Source organism: Salvelinus alpinus, chromosome 16 (genome assembly GCF_045679555.1).
Source record: "Salvelinus alpinus chromosome 16, SLU_Salpinus.1, whole genome shotgun sequence".
NCBI classification, from domain to species: domain Eukaryota; kingdom Metazoa; phylum Chordata; class Actinopteri; order Salmoniformes; family Salmonidae; genus Salvelinus; species Salvelinus alpinus.
In genome coordinates this window covers 21,147,153-21,167,164 of record NC_092101.1, presented here as the reverse complement: position 1 = coordinate 21,167,164, position 20,012 = coordinate 21,147,153, and the positions used below count along the sequence as shown (strand labels likewise).

The following is a 20,012-nucleotide window of genomic DNA, read 5'->3' as shown; positions in this document are numbered from 1 at the left end:
GTTGAGGTAGTTCAACTCTACATTTCTGTAGGCCTACAGTACCCTATAGTAGAGTCAATGTATGGCACATTACTTTCAAGGATCCAATCAACGGTTCTTTGATGACACAAAAACATATGGAAGCAGTGTGCCAATTATTTAATAAAAATGTTTAAAAAAGCTAAATAGTCCAGTTGCAAATGAATCCCTGGGGATTTCTTACTGTACAGTACATTATTAAGTCAGTATAACATTGTCTAAAAAAACACCATGCCTCCAGATACTTCTTGAAAGGATGGCACAGCACAGTAGCGTGACAAGCAGAGTTCCAGCACACACAGGCTCCACCAGAGACCCATCACCAAGTGGTATCTCCAAACTCACAGGATCCTGCTCCTAAAAAGAAATAAACATTTGGGTAAGTGGATTCAAGTCATTTTCATATTCACAGTTGGTTCATTTTGAAACATTGTTATTGAAAATAAACAAGTTAGTTACTAAGTATGATAGTAATGATACATTCAACACTACATTGCATCACATCCGGACGTGATTGGGAGTCCCATAGGGTGGCGCACAATTGTACCAGCGTCGTCCGGGTTTGGCCAGGGTAGGCTGTCATTGTAAATAAGAATTTGTTCTTAACTGACTTGCCTAGTTAAAAAAATGTGGACTCCAAACATCATTTACTGTAGCTAAAACACACACATAAATGTATGTGGACAGCCCTTAAAATGAGTGGATTTGGCTATTTGCCGTTGCTGACTGGTGTATAAAATCGAGCACACAGCCATGCAATCTCCATAGACAAACATTGGCAGTAGAATGACCTTACTGAAGAGCTCAGTAATTTTCAGCGTGGCACCGTCATAGGATGCCAATTTTTCAACAAGTCAGTTTGTCAAATTTCTGCAAATCAGCTGCCCAGGTCAACTGTAAGTGCTGTAATTGTGAAGTGGCAACATCTAGGAGCAACAACAGTTCAGCCACGAAGTGGTAGGCCACACAAGCTCACAGATCGGACCAACGAGTGATGAAGCGCTTGGGGCGTAAAAATAGTGTGTCCTCGGTTGCAACAATTATTACCGAGTAACAAACTGCCTCTGGAAGCAATGTCAGCACAATAATGAAATGGGTTTCCATGACCGAGCAGCCGCACACAAGCCTAATGTCACCATGTGCAATGTCAAGCAAAGGCTGGATTGGTGTAAAGCTCGCCGCCATTGGACTCTGGAGTAGTGGAAACGCATTCTCTGGAGTGATGAATCACGCTTGACCATCTGGCTGTGTGGACAAACAAATTGAGGTTTGGCGGATGCCAGGAGAATGCTACCTACCCAAATCCATAATGCCAACTGTAAAGTTTGGTGGAGCAGGAATAATGGTCTGGGGCAGTTTTTCATGGTTCGGGCTAGGCCCCTTAGTTCCAGTGAAGGGAAATATTACCGCTACAGCATACAATGTCATTCAAGACGATTCTGTGCTTCCGACTTTGTGGCAACAGTTTGGACAAGGCCCTTTCCGGTTTCAGTATGACAATGCCCCAACGACAAGCAGTTGTCCACATACTTTTGGTCATGTAGTGTATGCGACAATGTCATTGGCTGATAGATTTACCTGTTGATGTTGGATCTCAAGCCATTGGCATATGCTTAAATTGTGGACAGTGCAGGGTGAGTCCACAATTTTGTAAGGAGGGAAGGAAATGAGCTGTGTACCTTAAAACAAAATAAAAACTAGTTATAATGGTAAAAACAAGCATATTTGCCATAAAATAAGTTGGTCAAATTCCAATAACCAAAGGTTAATGTTATTTACAGACACAGCATAATCTCCCTGAAGGAAATTGGGAAGTATGGTCATGCGTAAAAGGTATAAACACGATAACTCACATGTATCTGTCCTGAGTATTAGCTTTGGAAGTTTAATTTCAACAAGTTCAAATCTCTTCCCTGCAAGAGAGGGCTTGTGATAACGGCCATGGATAGGGAGTGTTGCTTTGAGACTTCCTTGGTCCAGAGCAGGATACACAAGAACAATTAATTCCTCAGATGTGTGTGCTGGAGCCTCCAAATCAACCTCTGAACCCAAAAGCACCTAACAGAAAAAGATTATCAAATGTGTTACTTAACATAGCATGTATTAGGTTTGGCCTAACATAGATCTCAGAATTGGCAGATGGAGTTGGGTATAATAATTTTATCCTGTACTTTTCTGCACTGTGGTTGTATAATGCTACGGTCATTGTCATTTTTTACCTGTAAACCAGTGTCCTCTTTCAGAGATGCAAGTTGGTATTGATCAATGTAGATCCCACTGGGTAGTCTGTGAACCAGCAGAGCCTCGAGGCCATCTGGAAAACCAGGACCGAAGTAAACTGTGGTGACCAGGTCTCTAAAAACACAGAGGGACCATACTTCCTAACATTAGAAACAGTTAAAAAGTAAACAGCTTCTCAAGTCTCAAATGTGCGTCACCCAATTACAATTGTCAATTTACTTGCACGTGATAGGACCAGGTACAATGTTGTTGGTCCTATCAGATAAACTGGCATACGTTAGCCCTATGCTAACCTCACCAGATAACTGATTATTCTGCATCAGCCTATCAAATATCTTACACTTTATATCCACCAACCAATGGCATTTCTTAAAATAGGCCAACCTTGGTAACCAGTGAGATATTTTAAACCTACAAATTCTGGTTTACTTTTGTTCCATTGGTCTCTGTCAAAATGCTGTGTGACAATATTGCATTGATGCATCCTTGAATAGACTACAAGCTACTAGTACTAACAGACAACATTTTTGCATACATTACAAAATCCCAGGCTTCTGCCTATCTATTTCACACACGTGTGCTTTCACAGCAATACAGATTTAGGAAGAATCGGAAACCCAGCCGTGAGCTGCCCAGTGATGCATGCCTAGCAGACGGGCTAAATGCCTTTCATGCTCGCGTCGAGGCAAGCAACACTGAAGCATGCATGAGAGCACCGGCTGTTCCGGATGACTGATCACTCTCTCCATAGCCAATGAGAGTAAGACCTTTCAACAGATCAACATTCAAAAGGCTGAGGTGCCAGATGGATTACCAGGACGTGTACTCAAAGTATGCGCGGACCAACTGGCAAGTGTCTTCATTGATATTTTCAACCTCTCCCTGACCGAGTCTAACACCTACATGTTTCAAATAGACCACCATAGTCCGTGTCCAAGAACACCAAGGTAACCTGCCTAAATGACTACTGCCTCGTAACACTCACATCTATAGCCATGAAGTGCTTTGAAAGGCTGGTAATGGCTTACATCAACACCATCATCCCGGAAACCCTACACCAATTTGCATACCGCCCCAACAGATGACGCAATCTTAATCGCATTCCACAGTGCCCTTTCCCACCTGGACAAAAGGAACACCTATGTGAGAATGCTGTTAATTGACTACATCTCAGCGTTTAACACCATAGTGCCCACAAAGCTCATCACTAAGCTAAGGACCCTGGGACTAAACACCTCCCTCTGCAACTGGATCCCTGACGGGCCAACACATATTGTGTTACTTGTTTTACTTTAGTTTATTTAATAAATATTTTCTTGACTCTCATCTTTACCAACAATTCAGTTAAGGGGTTGTAAGTATTTCACGATAAGGTCTACTACACCTGTTGTATTCGGCGCATGTGACAAATAACATTTGATTATACAACATGTAAGTTTATATTCGTACACTCATGGTCTTGTCAAATACCTGTAATTTACCTTTACTGCTATGACTAAAGTCTTGTTCACACTGCAGACCTTAAATGCTCAAATACTGTGTACGTTTTGGATTACTGACTGTCCAAACAGCAAGTTGCAAGTGACCAAATCAGATTGGTTGTGTCATTTGCAGACATGGCTACGCTAGTAGTCATAGTAATGATGGGTGTGTGAGCAGTGGTGTAGGCTGATTGGTGATGGTGCTTGTGCCTCCTATCACTTAGAAGTTATGGAGCAACTAGCAAGCTAAGGTGACAATGCCTGCCATGGACTTTTCCCAGTAGCTTTGAGTGTTCAAAATCAGTGTATGAACACTTAAAGCCTCAAAGGATAAGATCCAACTTTCAAAACACGTCCTTTTCAGCTAACCACAGCAGTCAACTAGCTAGCTGTTAAATTTCTAGTACGTTCGCCATTTTTTTGTAAACAACTAACATGCTAGTTAGCTACCACATGTTCTTGTCAAAATAACAGTATGCCAAATAAGTCTAAATACCACTTGAGGGCAAATAAATCAGATTTGACCGTTCAGACATGTCGCATGGCCAGGAATCAATGGTGGTTTGAAATATCCGATTCCATGTGCTTTTTGGCTGTTCAGAATGCAAAAAAAAATCTAAATGTAGAATCGCATAGGATTCAAATCCAAAATAGGATGAGTCAAACTACCAGTGTGAATAAGGTTTAAATTAGTGGTGTGATCCACTAAGACGGTAAGCCCAGAGACAGCAAGGTACGACAGCCTTGAGTTTGAATCCCCCTCGAGGCAAGGTTTTTATTTGAGAGAAAAAAGAAAAGAAAAATTCCACTCTTGGACCTCCAGTCAAATAACGCATGTGAAAAAGTAGAGGATTATAAAAATGCATATAAAACGTTATGAATAAGTGTAGCCTACACGTCTAGTAGTGATAATTATTTATGTAGCAGTGCCAGTAGCCTGTGTCGTCTGCAAGAGGGACTCCAACAGGAAGCTCCTCATGAAATGCATTTGTAATCTTAAATTTACAAGGTTTTGCCTGAACTTCTCTTCACAACACACTACCACAATTAGTGTAGGCCTACATTTAAAAAGGGTAGCCTAAGCCTACAGTGTGCCACCCCGCCAAGCATTGTGAAGTGAGCAATTTATGTTGTTTAGCAAATATGGTTTAACTGTGCTTTTAATAGGCTATTTGGGGAAAGAAGCAGACTTGCTCTTGCTAATTGCTGTATGTAAAACAGGCCTACAACATAGGCCAAATTACCGATCAGGGAAAGTTGACAGAAACTGCATTGGTGGTGTCACTTTGGCCGGTTATGATAACATTGTTGCACTGATGCCTTGTAAATACACTGAACAAAAATATAAAAAACACAACACTTAAGGTGTTGGTCCCATGTTTCATGAGCTAAAATAAAAGATCTCAGAAACGTTCCATATGTACAAAAAGCTTATTTCTCTAATTTTGTGCACAAATTTGTTTATATCCCTGTTAGTGAGGATTTCTCCTTTGCCAAGACAATCCATCCACCTGACAGGTGTGACATATCAAGAAGCTGATTAAACAGCATGATCATTACACAGGTGCACCTTGTGCTGGGGGCAACAAAATGCCACTTTAAAATGTGCAGTTATGTCACACAACACAATGCCACAGATGTCTCAAGTTTTGAAGGATCGTGCAATTGGCATGCTGACTGCAAGAATGTCCACCAGCGCTGTTGCCAGATTGATTTCTCTACCATAAACCGCCTCCGTCGTTTTAGAGGACTTAGCAGTACGTCCAACTGTGCTCACAACCGCAGACCACATGTAACCACGCCACCTCAGGACCTCCACATCCGGCTTCTTCACCTGCGGGATCATCGAAGACCTGTCCCCCAGACATCTGATGAAACTGTGGGTTTGCACAACCGAAGAATTTCTGCACAAACTGTCAGACACTGTCTCAACTGCATGATTGTTGTCCTCACCAGGGTTTTGACCTGACCGCAGTTGGGCTTCGCAAACAGACTTCAGTGGGCAAATGCTCACCATCGATGGCCACTGGCACGCTGTAAAAATGTGCTCTTCACAGATGAATTAATGGAGTGGGACACCATTCCACAGGCCAATCAACAGCCTGATCAGCTATATGCTAAGGAGAGGTCGCCTTGCATGAGGTAAATGGTTGTCATTTCAGATATTAACTGGTTTTCTGATCTACGCCCCTACTTTTGTATTTTTTAGGTATCTGTGACCAACAGATGCATATCTCCATCCCCAGTCATGTGAAATCCATAGATTAGGGCCTAATGAATGTATTTCAATTGACTGATTTCCTTATATGAACTGAAATCTTTGAAATTGTCACATATTGCGTTTATATTTTTGTTCAGTGTAGTTGCACAGGACAGAGAGATGAGCACAGTGAAAAAAGATCCAAAGGAATTAACCAATTGAAAAATGGAAATCACTTGCGCAATGAGGCAAGCAATGACTTCCTGACGGGTTGACCCCAAGTCGGGAAGGTAGGCAGCAACACCTCCGCCACCCTGATCCTCAACACGGGGGCCCCCACGGGGGTGCGTGCTCAGCCCCCTCCTGTACTCCCTGTTCACCCATGACTGTGTTGCCACGCACATCGCCAACTCAATCATCAAGTTTGGTCCCTTAACACAGACAGCATGGTGAAGGCACAACAGTGCCTCTTCAACCTCAGGAGGCTAAAGAAATGTGGCTTGGCCCCTAAGACCCTCACAAACTTCGACAGATGCACCATTGAAAGCATCGTCGGGCATTGCACCATCCACAACCGCAGGGCTCTCCAGAGGGTGGTGCGGTCAACGCATCACCAGGGGCACACTGCCAGCCCTTCAGGACATCTACACGCCACGGTGTCACAGGAAGGCCAAGAATATCATCAAGGGCCTCAACCACAGCCTGTTGAGCCCGCTACCATCTAGAAGGGGCATCAAAGCTGGGACTGAGAGACAGCTTCTATCTCCAGGCCATCAGACTGTTAAACAATCATCACTAACCGGTACTCTACCCTGCACCTTAGAGACTGCTGCTCTATGTACATTGAACACTGGTCACTTTAATAATCTTGACATACTGTTTCAACCACGTTATATGTATATACTGTATTCTAGTCATGGCTCATCCTATAAGACTTATTTTAAATGTTTTCTGGATTGTGTGTATTTTATTTCTAGGTATTACTGCACTGTTGGAGCTAGAAACACAAGCATTTTGCTGCACCTGCGATAACATCTGCAAATCTGTGTACGTAACCAATAAACTTTGATTTGACATGCTCTAAAAGATGTGCAGGCTAAACAGCATTGGCTGTTGAATTGCTACATTTTGTTTATTATTTACAGTTGTAAACACACCCTGAAAGCACAGAATGGTCTTGTGTAATCACCTTATTAAAAATGCCCACACCAGTACAAATACTTATTCGAGCTAACAGAGCTTACCCACGATTGATGTTGCACTATGATTTAAAGTCAACAAGTCATAATTGTAGTCAACGTATGATATATTTGGGATGAAGTAACAAATTCGAACTGCCCACTTCGTGCAAATCTGTGTGAATGTGATGTATTTTCCTATGTAGGGCATACAAATTATTTTCAGCCTACGTTTAGTTTCATGGCTAGGTTTTATTTGAATGTTAACACCCATCAGCATGGCATGGTTTACATTTGAGTCATTTAGCAGACGCTCTTATCCAGAGCGACTCACATGAACATTTAGGGTTAAGTGCCTTGCTCAAGGGATTCAAACTAGAGGTCGACCGATTATGATTTTTCAACGCCGATACCGATACCGATTATTGGAGGACCAAAAAAAGCCGATACCGGTTAAATCGGCCGATTTTTTTCCTTTATTTGTAATAATGACAATTACAACAATACTGAATGAACACTTATTTTTACTTAATATAATACATCAATAAAATCAATTTAGCCTCAATAATGCGTGTTAGAGAAGAAAGTGTTAGAGAAGTAAAAGTGCAATATGTGCCATGTAAAAAAGCTAACGTTTAAGTTCCTTGCTCAGAACATATGAAAGCTGGTGGTTCCTTTTAACATGAGTCTTCAATATTCCCAGGTAAGAAGTTTTAGGTTGTAGTTATTATAGGAATTATAGGACTATTTCTCTCTATACCATTTGTATTTAATATACCTTTGACTATTGGATGTTCTTATAGGCACTTTAGTATTGCCAGTGTAACAGTAACAGTTCCGTCCCTCTCCTCGCCCCTACCTAGGCTCGAACCAGGAACACGTCGACAACAACCACCCTCGAAGCATCGTTACCCATCGCTCCACAAAAGCCGCGGCCCTTGCAGAGCAAGGGGAACAACTACTCCAAGTCTCAGAGCGAGTGACGTCACGGATTGAAACGCTATTAGCGCACCCCTCTAACTAGCTAGCCATTTCACATCGGTTACACCAGCATAATTTCGGGAGTTGATAGGCTTGAAGTCATAAACAGCTCAATGCTTAAAGCATTGCGAAGAGCTGCTGGCAAAACGCACGAAAGTGCTGTTTGAATGAATGCGTACGAGCCTGCTGCTGCCTACCATCACTGTCAGACTGCTCTATCAAATATCAAATCATAGACTTAATTATAACATAATAACACACAGAAATATGAGCCTTTGGTCATTAATATGGTCGAATCCGGAAACTATCATTAGGAAAACAAAACGTTTATTATTTCAGTGAAATACGGAACCGTTCCGTATTTTATCTAACGGGTGGCATCCATAAGTATAAATATTCCTGTTACATTGCACAACATTCAATGTTATGTCATATTTACGTAAAATTCTGGCAAATTAGTTCGCAACGAGCCAGGCGGCCCAAACTGTTGCATATACCCTGACTCTGCGTGCAATGACCGCAAGAGAAGTGACAATTTCACCTGGTTAATATTGCCTGCTAACCTGGATTTATTTTAGCTAAATATGCAGGTTTAAAAATATATACTTCTGTGTATTGATTGTAAGAAAGGCATTGATGTTTATGGTTAGGTACAGTCGTGCAACGATTGTGCTTTTTTCGCAAATGCGCTTTTGTTAAATCATCCCCCGTTTGGCTTAGTTGGCTGTCTTTGTTAGGAAGAAATAGTCTTCACACAGTTCGCAACGAGCCAGGCGGCCCAAACTGCCGCATATACCCTGACTCCGTTGCAAGAGAAGTGACACAATTTCCCTAGTTAAAAGAAATTCAGGTTAGCAGGCAATATTAACTAAATATGCAGGTTTAAAAATATATACTTGTGTATTGATTTTAAGAAAGGCATTGATGTTTATGGTTAGGTACACATTGGAGCAACGACAGTCATTTTTCGCGTAATGCGCACAGCATCGATTATATGCAACACAGGACATGCTAGATAAACTAGTAATATCATCAACCATGTGTAGTTAACTAGTGATTATGATTGATTGATTGTTTTTTATAAGATAAGTTTAATGCTAGCTAGCAACTTACCGTGGCTTCTACTGCATTCGCATAACAGGCAGGCTCCTCGTGGAGTGCAATGTAAGGCAGGTGGTTAGAGCTTTGGACTAGTTAACCGTAAGGTTGCAAGATTGAATCCCCGAGCTGACAAGGTAAAAATCTGTCGTTCTGCCCCTGAACAAGGCAGTTAACTCACCGTTCCTAGGCCGTCATTGAAAATAAGAATGTGTTCTTAACTGACTTGCCTAGTTAAATAAAGGTGTAAAAATAATAATAATAAAATCGGCGTCCAAAAATACCGATTTCCGATTGTTATGAAAACTTCAAAATCAGCCCTAATTAAATCGGTCGACCTCTAATTCAAACCAGCGACCTTTCTGTTACTAAACCAATGCTTAACCCCTAGGCTACCTGCCACCCCTTTATTAATCAAAAACAGCTGCAAAGTAATTTCTCTCGGCAACAGAGATGAGCCAAAAAGCCTTGCGTCCACTTGGCCACCTGAGCCATGGAGCAAATTAAAATAGAATAACATTAGTTTGCACCCCTTAACTATTTCTATTGCGGATTTGCGGCCGCAATTATGGAAGATGACAAATCCAGAACCAGCAGGCTAATCTTTTGAATAGATTGTCGTAAAATAAACAGCAACAGATAACATTAGTTAGCTAGATAAGGATAGCATGCTAGCTACACATTTGCTGATGTTTATCAACTCCAGATGTAATTCGTGAATACGTATAAGTGGTCTTCGTCATTCTTCAGGAGGTGGAACCTAAAAATGCATTTCCTCTCTAGAACAGGAAATTACAACAAAATAGTGGCAGCATCTTCCTCTGGGGGTGGATCCTTTAATTAGGCATAGAGCGTGCAATAGAATGCGTTGATTGGCAGGTGTACTGTAGAATGATAAACTTTCCTTTAGTGTGGATCTGTTGTGGAACTCGCCTGCGTGGGTTCAAGTCTGTGGGTTCGAGTCCGGACTCGCGATAAACTTCTTTAAAATAATTAAACACAGTTACTGGAATCTGTAGGATGATAATGCTCTTATGAAAAGTGTTTGTTCAAGTCCATCTACGTTAATATTTGTAATTGGCTGATGCATTACTTGATCCAGATGACAGTGATTATTTCCTGGTGAGGTCAGCCGAAGATTATGGATATACTGGCAAGATACAGGTCTTTCCATTTCTAAAAATGGGAGTCGTTGTCAACAAAGCAGCATGGTGGGCTGTATATCTACCGCATATCCTGTCTTTGGATTGGTGGATACATCTGATTATTGTAATCTTTTTTGAATATTCAATGAGGGTTGTTGATGTCAACCGCCTGTATTCGATGGAGATGCTATGCTACTAGTCTTGTGCCATGAATTTGCGTCGAGACAACGGCAATATAAAGTGTTTTTCCTCAAAGTTACCGGGATGTCACGTGTCCTACTTATCAGTACACTCATAACAACATAATAAGCATTACGGGAAGATTTTTTTTTTTATTCGACACACTCATTGACCTCCATTTAAAACTTCCTCGCTTGGTGGACGAAACACAGAAATTATACAGGACTAGCAAAGACCCAGTGCACTACCTCTGAGGAAAAAAATCTAATATATTTAAATATTTTTTTAATTAAATTTCAGGGGGTGCAGCAGCACCCTCAGCACCTCTACTTCCCATGGCTATGGTTCGCATAGGTCTAACGTGTGCCAGGTTATCCAATGGAATCAGTTACAATGTCGACAATTTTAATTGTCTGATGCAGATTGAGACTGAGAAACTGTTTAAATGTAACTCTTTCTAATGTTCGCAAGTATGGCCCCAGAGTAACCAAAGATTGGGATTAGGTGTCAAAATCAGATGTCAACATCTTTCAATTGCATTTATTAGCTATGCTCTTGGTAACCTTGCAGACATCTATTCGCCAGACGGTCATCTTACACAGATAGTTACCTGTGAAAACCATTTTTGCTGACATCCATCGTTACTGATACAGTCTCCAGCCATGTCATGGACAAACCACAGCTGTTCTCGTCTGCAAAAAAAGGTCAGAGGCTTTGTACATCACATGACAAACTAGCAGCCATCTAAAAGCATAGGGTCAGTGTCATAGGGTTGACAATTTGCCAATCCAGTGTGGCTCTGCTGTTTGCACATAACTTCATACATTGAAGATACATCATCGATTCATGCCTATCACGATTAGCTACTGTGCATAGCTACCTGTGAAAAAGACTGGCTTAACGAATGGCATGACACATTTGACGTGTAACGTTAACTAGCTGGGAAACAATTTTCACGTCACTTCGATACCTTTACTTTTTTATAGCAGGTTTGGATAATTAATGTACCAGGTTAGGATACGGAGGTCAATGTTAGCGAAATGCTATCCTAGCTAAGTTACCTGCTACGAAAAATCACTTTGTATCGAAGTGGCGCTAGCTAACGTTACGTTAAATACCTAACATTACTAGCCATCGCCCTCAATGAACATTGTCGTATTTATTCAAAATTACTTTCTTTGATGTGTTATCATTTACCTGCTTGCGTTGATCCAAAAAGAACCAAGTAAACAGTACATGTGCTGAAAAATACAAACATGAGTAAATTGCCTTCCTAAACCCTGGGCGATGCTAGAAATGTCAGCCAGCTACGTCATGTGTTTACGGAAACAAACTGAAATTAAGGACCCATTCCAATATGTGGTTCATTATGAAACCAGATAAATATATATTATTCTCATATTCAAATTAATTGCGATAACTACATAGAAAATCTTAACGGTGAAGAAATTTTTTGGGGACCTACTGTGAACAAAAGTATTAGCCATATTCACCCCATTGCGTACAGGCAATTGGAGTGTAGCCCAGGATTTAGACGAGGTTTGTGAGAAACTAGCTGGGTCGATTCGTTAGATTTTTTTACGTGCCTGCCTTTCTGTATTTTGTTTATTTTCAAAACGCAAGATAGTATGCATGTCAAACATGTTTGCGAGCTAATTACCTTGCGAGGTACTTTGATAAATCTACATAAAACGTTCGTATAAGTAAAATAAAATACTCAACAATGCCTTTTGTGGCTAAACGATGCGGTGTTCAATTCAGCCCACCTTCAATCGTTTTAATTTATGAAGGTAATATTAAGGATACAAACAAGATGCGTAAAAGAATCATACCTGTGAGGAACTTCTCGAAATGTTCAGGTAGGAAAATTACACAGTACACTGCTTATCACAGAAAGGATGAGCATCCCCTAGTCCAGCATTTTCCAAACTCGGACCTGGGGACCCCAAGGGGTGTTTGGTTTTTGCCCTAGCACAACACAGCCGATTCAAATAATAAAAAGCTTGATGATTAACGTTAGTTGACTATTTGAATCAGTTGTGTAGTAACTGGGAAACGCTACCCTGGTCACCCTTGTTATGGAGAGCTTTCAGATGGCATAGTGATCTCCCAAGTTATTTTAGTGCCAGATCAATACATATGGCAACACATTGCTATACTTACTAACTTGTCCAATGCAACAACTGAAATTCTAGATGGCCAACCCACAAGGCAAATACATAATAGAAAATGCTTTCCCAACTAGTATTTGAGAGCTGCAGTGTGTGCAGGTTTCATTACAAGCCCAGCACAAAAACACAAGAGGAACACCTGCACTCTTCTTGAGGATTTATGGTTGGTGACCACCACTAAAAGGTGTTTTACCCATATAGATACTAAAAACATGAGGTAATCTAATTCTATTTCACCCACCTCACCCACAGACTGCTGCATGGCTGCGGAGAGAATGAAGCACCATATTCGGCACAGGGCATACCTGGAGAGTGTTTCATTGGGGCAACTGGAGAGGCTTCATATAGTGCTTCGGGATCACATGCAGGGCCACAGCCTGGAGCACACTCTAGCCTCCCTCCGCCTGGACCCTGAGGAGGACCTCAACAAGCTGGATGATGAGGAGCTTGCGCGCAAGAAGGCCCAAATGGACAATCTCTTTGAGCGCAACCGAAGGCGGAAAGATGACCCTGACTTTGTCTATGACCTGGAGGTGGAATTTAAAGGGGACGTTGCTCGGGAACCATGCAGCTGGGATGAAGAGGAGTCTGATGATGGATTTTAAAAGAACACAGATCAGACTGGGAGTGTTTCAGTTTGTCAACAAAGCACCCTACCTGATCTTTAGTGATTGAACAATACTCATTCCTTTGCACAGGGCAGTTGTTATTCTGGCCCTTTGCTCAATTAAGCCATCAACAACAACCATATCCAACTGGACATGGATAAAAAATACATTTAAACTAATATCCTTACAGATGCTATTGAAATATTGAATAGTTGTACATGTTTATTGATATGAAACTTACATTTACAAAATACAAATACTTTGTCTCCTTGACCCTCTGTTTCAACAGCATTATACTTGTACAAGATTTATATATTCACAGTTAACTAAAGACAAGTTTATGCTAAACCCCTAAGAATTATCTAAAGTAACAATCTTTGGAAAGTAATATTCTTGTCACATGTCATTGTCAACATTGTAGCCTATATCAAGTACAATAGTATTTTGTGTAAGGTTAGAATAAAAAGTAGCACATGCAACAACTATCAAATATCATCTGAATCTCTCTACATTTAAAATTTTAGGTCAACAAAATATTAAAAAGCAATAGCAGTGTTTTTTTTACAGTGGATAGTAGCTCAGAATCATTAACGTTCAATTTCTTCAAATAACCAGGTTTCTATCCAACCATTTCATGCAGATTAATTACCTGAGGCATAAAAATAAAAATAAACTCATGACAGGCCTCATGGAAACGGTACATTTCCCAATGTTGCCAAAACAAAATACGCAAGACAGTGGGATATTTTTTTGTTGGTGAAAAAGATTGCCACAATTGCGGTGGAAACGTTTTTACGCACAAATATTGACATGTAAAAACCACAGTAAGCTTGAAGTCATGCAATGAATGATATGTTTCGTTGTTCTACTAACACGAAGTGAAAAAGCATGCAGAGTTTATCGGCAGATAAGTTAAAGTTCGTCATAACTTATTTCAAACTTCATAACTTATGGTGGTTAAGTGGACGGCAGGTAGCGGTTAAGCCTAGCGGTTAAGAGCATTGGGCCAGTAACCCCAAAATTATCCCAGAATCCAAAAAAGGTGAAAAATCTGTTGATGTGCCCTTGAGCAAGGCACTTAACTCCAATGGCTCCTGTAAGTCACTGGATAAGAGCATATGGTGATGAGCTTCATGCAAATTTCCACGAAATATCAAAGGCTATAATCTGAATGATGCTGGTCAGTGCTTGGCTGCTTATTATCAATTAAAAGTGATCTGGATTTTTTTTTATATCTCATCATATAACCTACCCTGTCCGAACTGTCTATAGACCATTATCGCAACAGTTTTTGTGACAACCATCGGAAGTTTGATGGAAACACCCCTCTGGAGGGGAAAATGCAGTTTGTATGCAGATTTTAGAATATATGCATGAAAATCAGTCGCAAATTGGATGGAAACCTAACTACTGCTGGTCTTTCTTCTGTACTTTACAGCAGTTTGAATAAGATATCTTTGGAACACCATTCCCCAGATTTTTTGTTGTTGTATCTAAGCATTGTTAAATTGCTAATAATTAGTGGTGAGCAGTTGATTTTAATTCAAAGTGCTTTAATGCTTGCTGGTTATGTTGGCAAAGAAATCCCAGTAGCTTCCTAAATGTCTGACCATTATCACCATCATACATTCAAGAGCGGGCAACTGCTTTTGACAGTCGATATAAAAATATAGTACACCTTTTACCAGATAGCTTATTAGTCCAAGAATGGACGGAGTGAACGTTTTTGTTTGCTTGGTTTAAGATTTTTTGGCAGGATTCAAGATTGTTGTATACAAAATTTCTGCATGTGTGTGCTTGAACCCAAGAGGTAGCTAGGTAACTAAAATGCAGACACAAATGAGATCGTATCACTTGAGTGAGGACAGAATAAAAAAAAAATGAAACTAAACCATGGAAAAAATGTTATCAACAGCAGTTAAATTTGTTTTTCAAATACTAAAACCTTTACAAATTTCAAGTACTTTGAATAAAAGCTTTGTATTTAGATCATCATATTTATGCACAGCCATAATAGAAAGGGAAATATTTTTGTAAATATATTACACTAATTTTACTACAGACAAAAACATTTATAGAAAAGTACTTAAGAAATATATCATTTTTTCTTCTTATCCTGGGTGCATCGTGGACAAAACCTGAAAGAGAATAGACTAAATACAAGATGTACAAAAAAGTAATGCGTGTAATCACCAACTTTGTAAAAGATTCACCTACCATTTTCCTTTTGGCTTCGTAGCAAGATCAACACAAGCAAAGTGAAACCACTCAATTGGGCACTGTTTGAAAAGTGAAAATATTGGTAAGAAGACATTCAGATTACAGTAATCTTTCAATTAACTTCTTGGATCTACATAAAAATGCCACTAATTTCAAAGCATTCTTTGGAATAACAAGACAACCAATAAAAACTTACATCAGGGTTATCACATCCAATCATCTCTCCATATGACACTTGATGGCACAAGCAGTATGTTGGCTCATTTGGATCAACTGGCATGTCCAAAACATCTGACGGTTGCATTGGCAGGAGAGCGTCACTCAATTCTGGGCTACAGATATTAATGGGTTAAATGACATTGAGTTAGAGTAAAAACCAGGCAGACACACATACATGGTATTTTGTTTATACAATATTTTCTATACCTGTTTTTAAGCTTTTTCTTCCTGGGAGAATCCTCATCCGATGATTTCCTGCCTCTCCCCTTGGGTCCACGCTTCTCCCTCAGTCCCCGACCTTCACCCTCTGAAACAGATATTCACAGATGTGCACATGGAAGTTAGTTACATGTCGTAAATGTGCTGTAGAAGTATTTCCCACCGACAGTCTCCCTGCTTACTCTTTAACCCTCTTCCTTCTGGACTGTCATAGCCGCTCACTTCCAGCTTCTCCTTCAGCTCATTCTCAAATCGGGCCAGGTCTGCATCCAGCCTGCGGATATGCTTGTCCACCTATGACATGCAAACAATTAGATTGGTCAATAGATTATGCAAAACCAACAGTATGACACTAATTTGTACTCATGACAGTGTTGGAGCACTGACCATTTCATATGTCTGCATGGCAAGCTGCACTTTGTCATCGCTGAACTCTTTGCACTTGCTGTAAGCACTCTGGATCTTCTGCAGGTGCACAACCCTCTGTTCCGTAGCCAAGTTCCTTACACTTGAGATGTACTCCTCTGCCAGCTTGTCGATCTCTCCTTTTTTCTCTACACATTTGCAGGACAATTTAAATACTGGAAAAGGAAATATGCTGAACAATATAATAGTGATGGGCATGAAACCATGTAGTAAATCAGGTGATCAAAACTAATACAATTTGTAATGTATTTTTTGTGTAGTTTAACTGATGTCAATCTCATGTTTTGTACCTTCAGTTCTATTGTCCAGGTCCCGCATCAGTGAAAAGTTCCTCTGTAGTTCACAGGGCAGATTCTCGATACCTTGAGGAATACGTCATGATTGTTAAACGCAGTCATCAGTAACTACAATATTTCATCCTCAGAACAAGATAGGATTTGATGGTAATACACAGCTGACAGCTCATGGTTCATGTTCACTTTTCTACAATGAATACACTGCAGTCTGATGACGATACTAGATAACAGGTGGCCACATACAAAATGGATAATGTTAGCCAGGTAGCTGGATCACAACACCTGTACTACCAAAATAACTTCAACCTAAACGTTTTCCCCCATGGAAAACAAGGTTGTCACTAGTAACCACAGCCACACACAAAAATAAAAATTTAAGATAGGATTAGGCATGTTAAAAGTGTGGTTAAGGTTCATTTTAAAATCAGAAGAGAAATTGTAGAAATAGGCAGGGTTTAGCCATAATTATTATGACTGTGGTAACTAGTGACCCCCAAAATAATCTTGTTTTACGGTAGAGGATAGCTTTATATTATCTTCCACTCCCTTAAGAAATTTGGCTTTGGTGATTTTTTCTGTAAGGCTATTAAGACTCTATACGAATGGTAACAGCTCTATCAAACTGAAACATGGCACCTCACCTAGATTTGAGTTAGGACAACCTTTCCTTATTTCGCTCTCGATCTCACTGTATCTATTTTTATTAATCACACAACTTCTTACAAATTCTTTAAATAATAGTCCTGTACAAGGCATTTCCATAGCTGGTAAAGAAATTATTATATGCCAGCTGGCTGACGATACTACAATTTTTCTGAAAGACGCTAGTTAGATTCCCATATCGATCAATGTGATAGAATCATTTTCCAAAGCATCTGGTCTATATCTTAACATTAATAAATGTGAACTCATGGCTGTCAAAGATTGTGTGACACCCTCATATTATGGTATTCCAGTGAAAGAAGAACTTACATATTTAGGCATAACCATTACTAAGGATCAGAAGTCTAGAGGCTTACTAAATTTTAACCCTCATTAAAAAAAAATAGAAGAAGCTAAATCAATGGCTACATAGGGACTTATCATTAAAAGGAAGAGTCCTAATAACCAAGGCTGAAGGTCTAGACTAACATATGCCGCTCTATCTTTATATCTTGACGGTAAAATAAGCAAAGAGATAGAAAGTTGAAAAGCATTTGGTCTGTGGAGAAACCGTACCCATTACATTAGGAAAAAACTGATATAATGGAACACTTGTGTATGGTGGGCTGAATTTTCTGAACTTAACTAATTGGATAAAATAATTCCTAAGAAGACCCACTTCTATGTGGAACTTTATTCCTCATCATGTCTTCTCTACTTTTGGTGGCCTTCATGTTGGTTTGCAATAATAATATTGACAAAGTTCCAGTGAAACTCTGCTTTTCATCAGGTTCTCTTGTCATAGTCCTTAATTTATCAGCATAATTTTTCTCCACACAGATATTATATATGGAATAATCAGGACATACTGTATAAAAAATACTTCTTTGTTATAAGAATATTGGTTCCGAAATATCCTATCGGTGAGCCAACTTGTAAATGAAGAGGGTCTTTTACTTAATTATAAGGAATTTATCACTTAACTAGATCCCTGTAACACCTAAAGATTTTGCAATTGTTTTAGATGCCATTCCCTCAGGTGTTGCTTTATTATTCCGGAACATGTCAAGACCTGACTCTCAAAACATACCTACAATTAACCCGGTTGACTCATTAGTAGGAAAGATTTGTTTTTCTTTAAGTCCATTCAACAACAATAGAGCTATACGAGCCTTGTGGCAAAAGGATGTATCTATACATTATTGGAATGGTTTTACTGATAATGTCTGTTGGGAAAAAGTTTGGATGTTGCCACACACATACCTACTTATTAACAAAATGAAGGAAGTTTATTTAAAAATTACTCATAAATATTATCTTGCCAACCACTATATTAAGAAGTAAAAAAATAAAAACAAATTCAAATCGTAACTTTTGTAATGACCACCCAGAAACAGTGCTGCATCTTTTTTTTGCATTGTATTCATGTAAATGGATGTGGCAAGACATCAGTAGATTTCTAATTGAACACATTTATGAAGATGTTACACTATTATGGAGAGATATGCTGCTTTGATTCTTTACTTATGATAGAAATAAGTTGAAACAATTTTATGTAATTAATTTCCTTATTCTTTAGACCAAATATTATATTTCAAATTTACAAAAAATAAAAATAAAAACTTGAAAAAACAAATGTAACTATATTTTAAGACACTTAAACACAATGTCAACAAAAAAATAGAATTATTGTGTATATTCCCCTTAAGGTCCTTGTGTAATGTGATATTGTACCCCCTAGCCCAAATGTCCATTATATATCTATCTATATACACACACACGTGTTTCCCCATGTACTTTTTGTATTGATTTGTTAATGAATTTTTTTTATAAATACGATTATTTTGGCAGATGTGGAACTGGAATTTGGTTATACTTTGTGCTCGTGACGCACTTTGAAATCAAACATTCCGCCCTGTGTACACCTGACTCGCCGTATAAAACGAGGTTGCGCGGCTGCCGTTCCCCGCCAACTTGCCAAAGTTACATTGAGGAAAGCGCTCCCTGTTCAGGGAAGTTGCCAATCATAATTCGGAACGTGGCTATAGCAAACTAGCAAGTACTATCAAACACATGTTATGATACTGGCATGCACCACTGAGATTAATGTACAGGTTGCCGTTTAGTAACTAGTTAGAACATCATCGGTTACTGGTTTACTGCTACAAAATAAGCCAACACAGCGGAAAAATAGCCCCTCAGTGCGCAAGCTAACATTAGTTCTCTATAGATAAATTCAATTTATGGCATTTCATCTAACGTACAACTTCAATACCATAGTTACTAGAAAACTAACAATAGTAGTAAATTAACTAACTAGTTAGTAATGCCGAGAACTTGTAATCTCGCTAACGACACAACATGTGTGGCTAGCTCGCCAAGCTATCTAACGTTAGTTTAGAAGTTCGAGACTGAAAAACAAACACGATTGGAAATGTAGCCAATTAACAACTGTTCACATTACGTTAGCTAGATACTCACTGTCGAGGTAATGTTCCAGGTATATTGCCGTCGCCATCTTTTCAATTGTATTTTACAGGACTAGCTAGTAAACATGTTTTTTTGCTAACTAGCTTAGCCGAACGCTAGATACGTTTCTAATTCATGACGTCCTCAACTTTCATTGGCTTAAAATACAGGTTTGAATATGTTCTTCTGATTGGATAACTTTAAGGTGTGGCTCCTTCAT

The 20,012-nt window shown here is 39.5% G+C and overlaps 3 protein-coding genes across 4 annotated transcripts; 1 reads left to right on the top strand and 2 right to left on the bottom strand.

Annotated features, from left to right (window-relative positions):
* Positions 1-123: 123 nt before the first annotated feature.
* Positions 124-12,439, bottom strand: pigx (phosphatidylinositol glycan anchor biosynthesis, class X). 2 transcript variants are annotated; one of them, XM_071345369.1, is made up of 6 exons: positions 12,355-12,439; positions 11,133-11,214; positions 2,238-2,373; positions 1,872-2,076; positions 1,597-1,697; positions 124-375 (listed from the first exon to the last, which is right to left on the bottom strand). In XM_071345369.1, the coding sequence occupies exons 2-6, from the start codon at positions 11,189-11,191 to the stop codon at positions 217-219; spliced, it is 660 nt and encodes a 219-aa protein (XP_071201470.1). In that variant the 5' UTR covers positions 11,192-11,214; positions 12,355-12,439; the 3' UTR covers positions 124-216. The 2 variants fall into 2 exon arrangements, with proteins under 2 accessions (XP_071201470.1, XP_071201469.1); XM_071345368.1 differs by lacking the exon at positions 12,355-12,439 and adding an exon at positions 11,720-11,856.
* cep19 (centrosomal protein 19) lies at positions 11,877-13,574 on the top strand. Its single transcript, XM_071345376.1, has 2 exons — positions 11,877-12,381; positions 12,946-13,574. The coding sequence occupies exons 1-2, from the start codon at positions 12,246-12,248 to the stop codon at positions 13,296-13,298; spliced, it is 489 nt and encodes a 162-aa protein (XP_071201477.1). The 5' UTR covers positions 11,877-12,245; the 3' UTR covers positions 13,299-13,574.
* On the bottom strand, positions 13,506-19,961 carry ing5a (inhibitor of growth family, member 5a). The gene is made up of 8 exons (XM_071345370.1): positions 19,805-19,961; positions 16,676-16,747; positions 16,347-16,513; positions 16,142-16,253; positions 15,948-16,047; positions 15,718-15,853; positions 15,519-15,580; positions 13,506-15,439 (listed from the first exon to the last, which is right to left on the bottom strand). The coding sequence occupies exons 1-8, from the start codon at positions 19,839-19,841 to the stop codon at positions 15,400-15,402; spliced, it is 726 nt and encodes a 241-aa protein (XP_071201471.1). The 5' UTR covers positions 19,842-19,961; the 3' UTR covers positions 13,506-15,399.
* Positions 19,962-20,012: the final 51 nt, after the last annotated feature.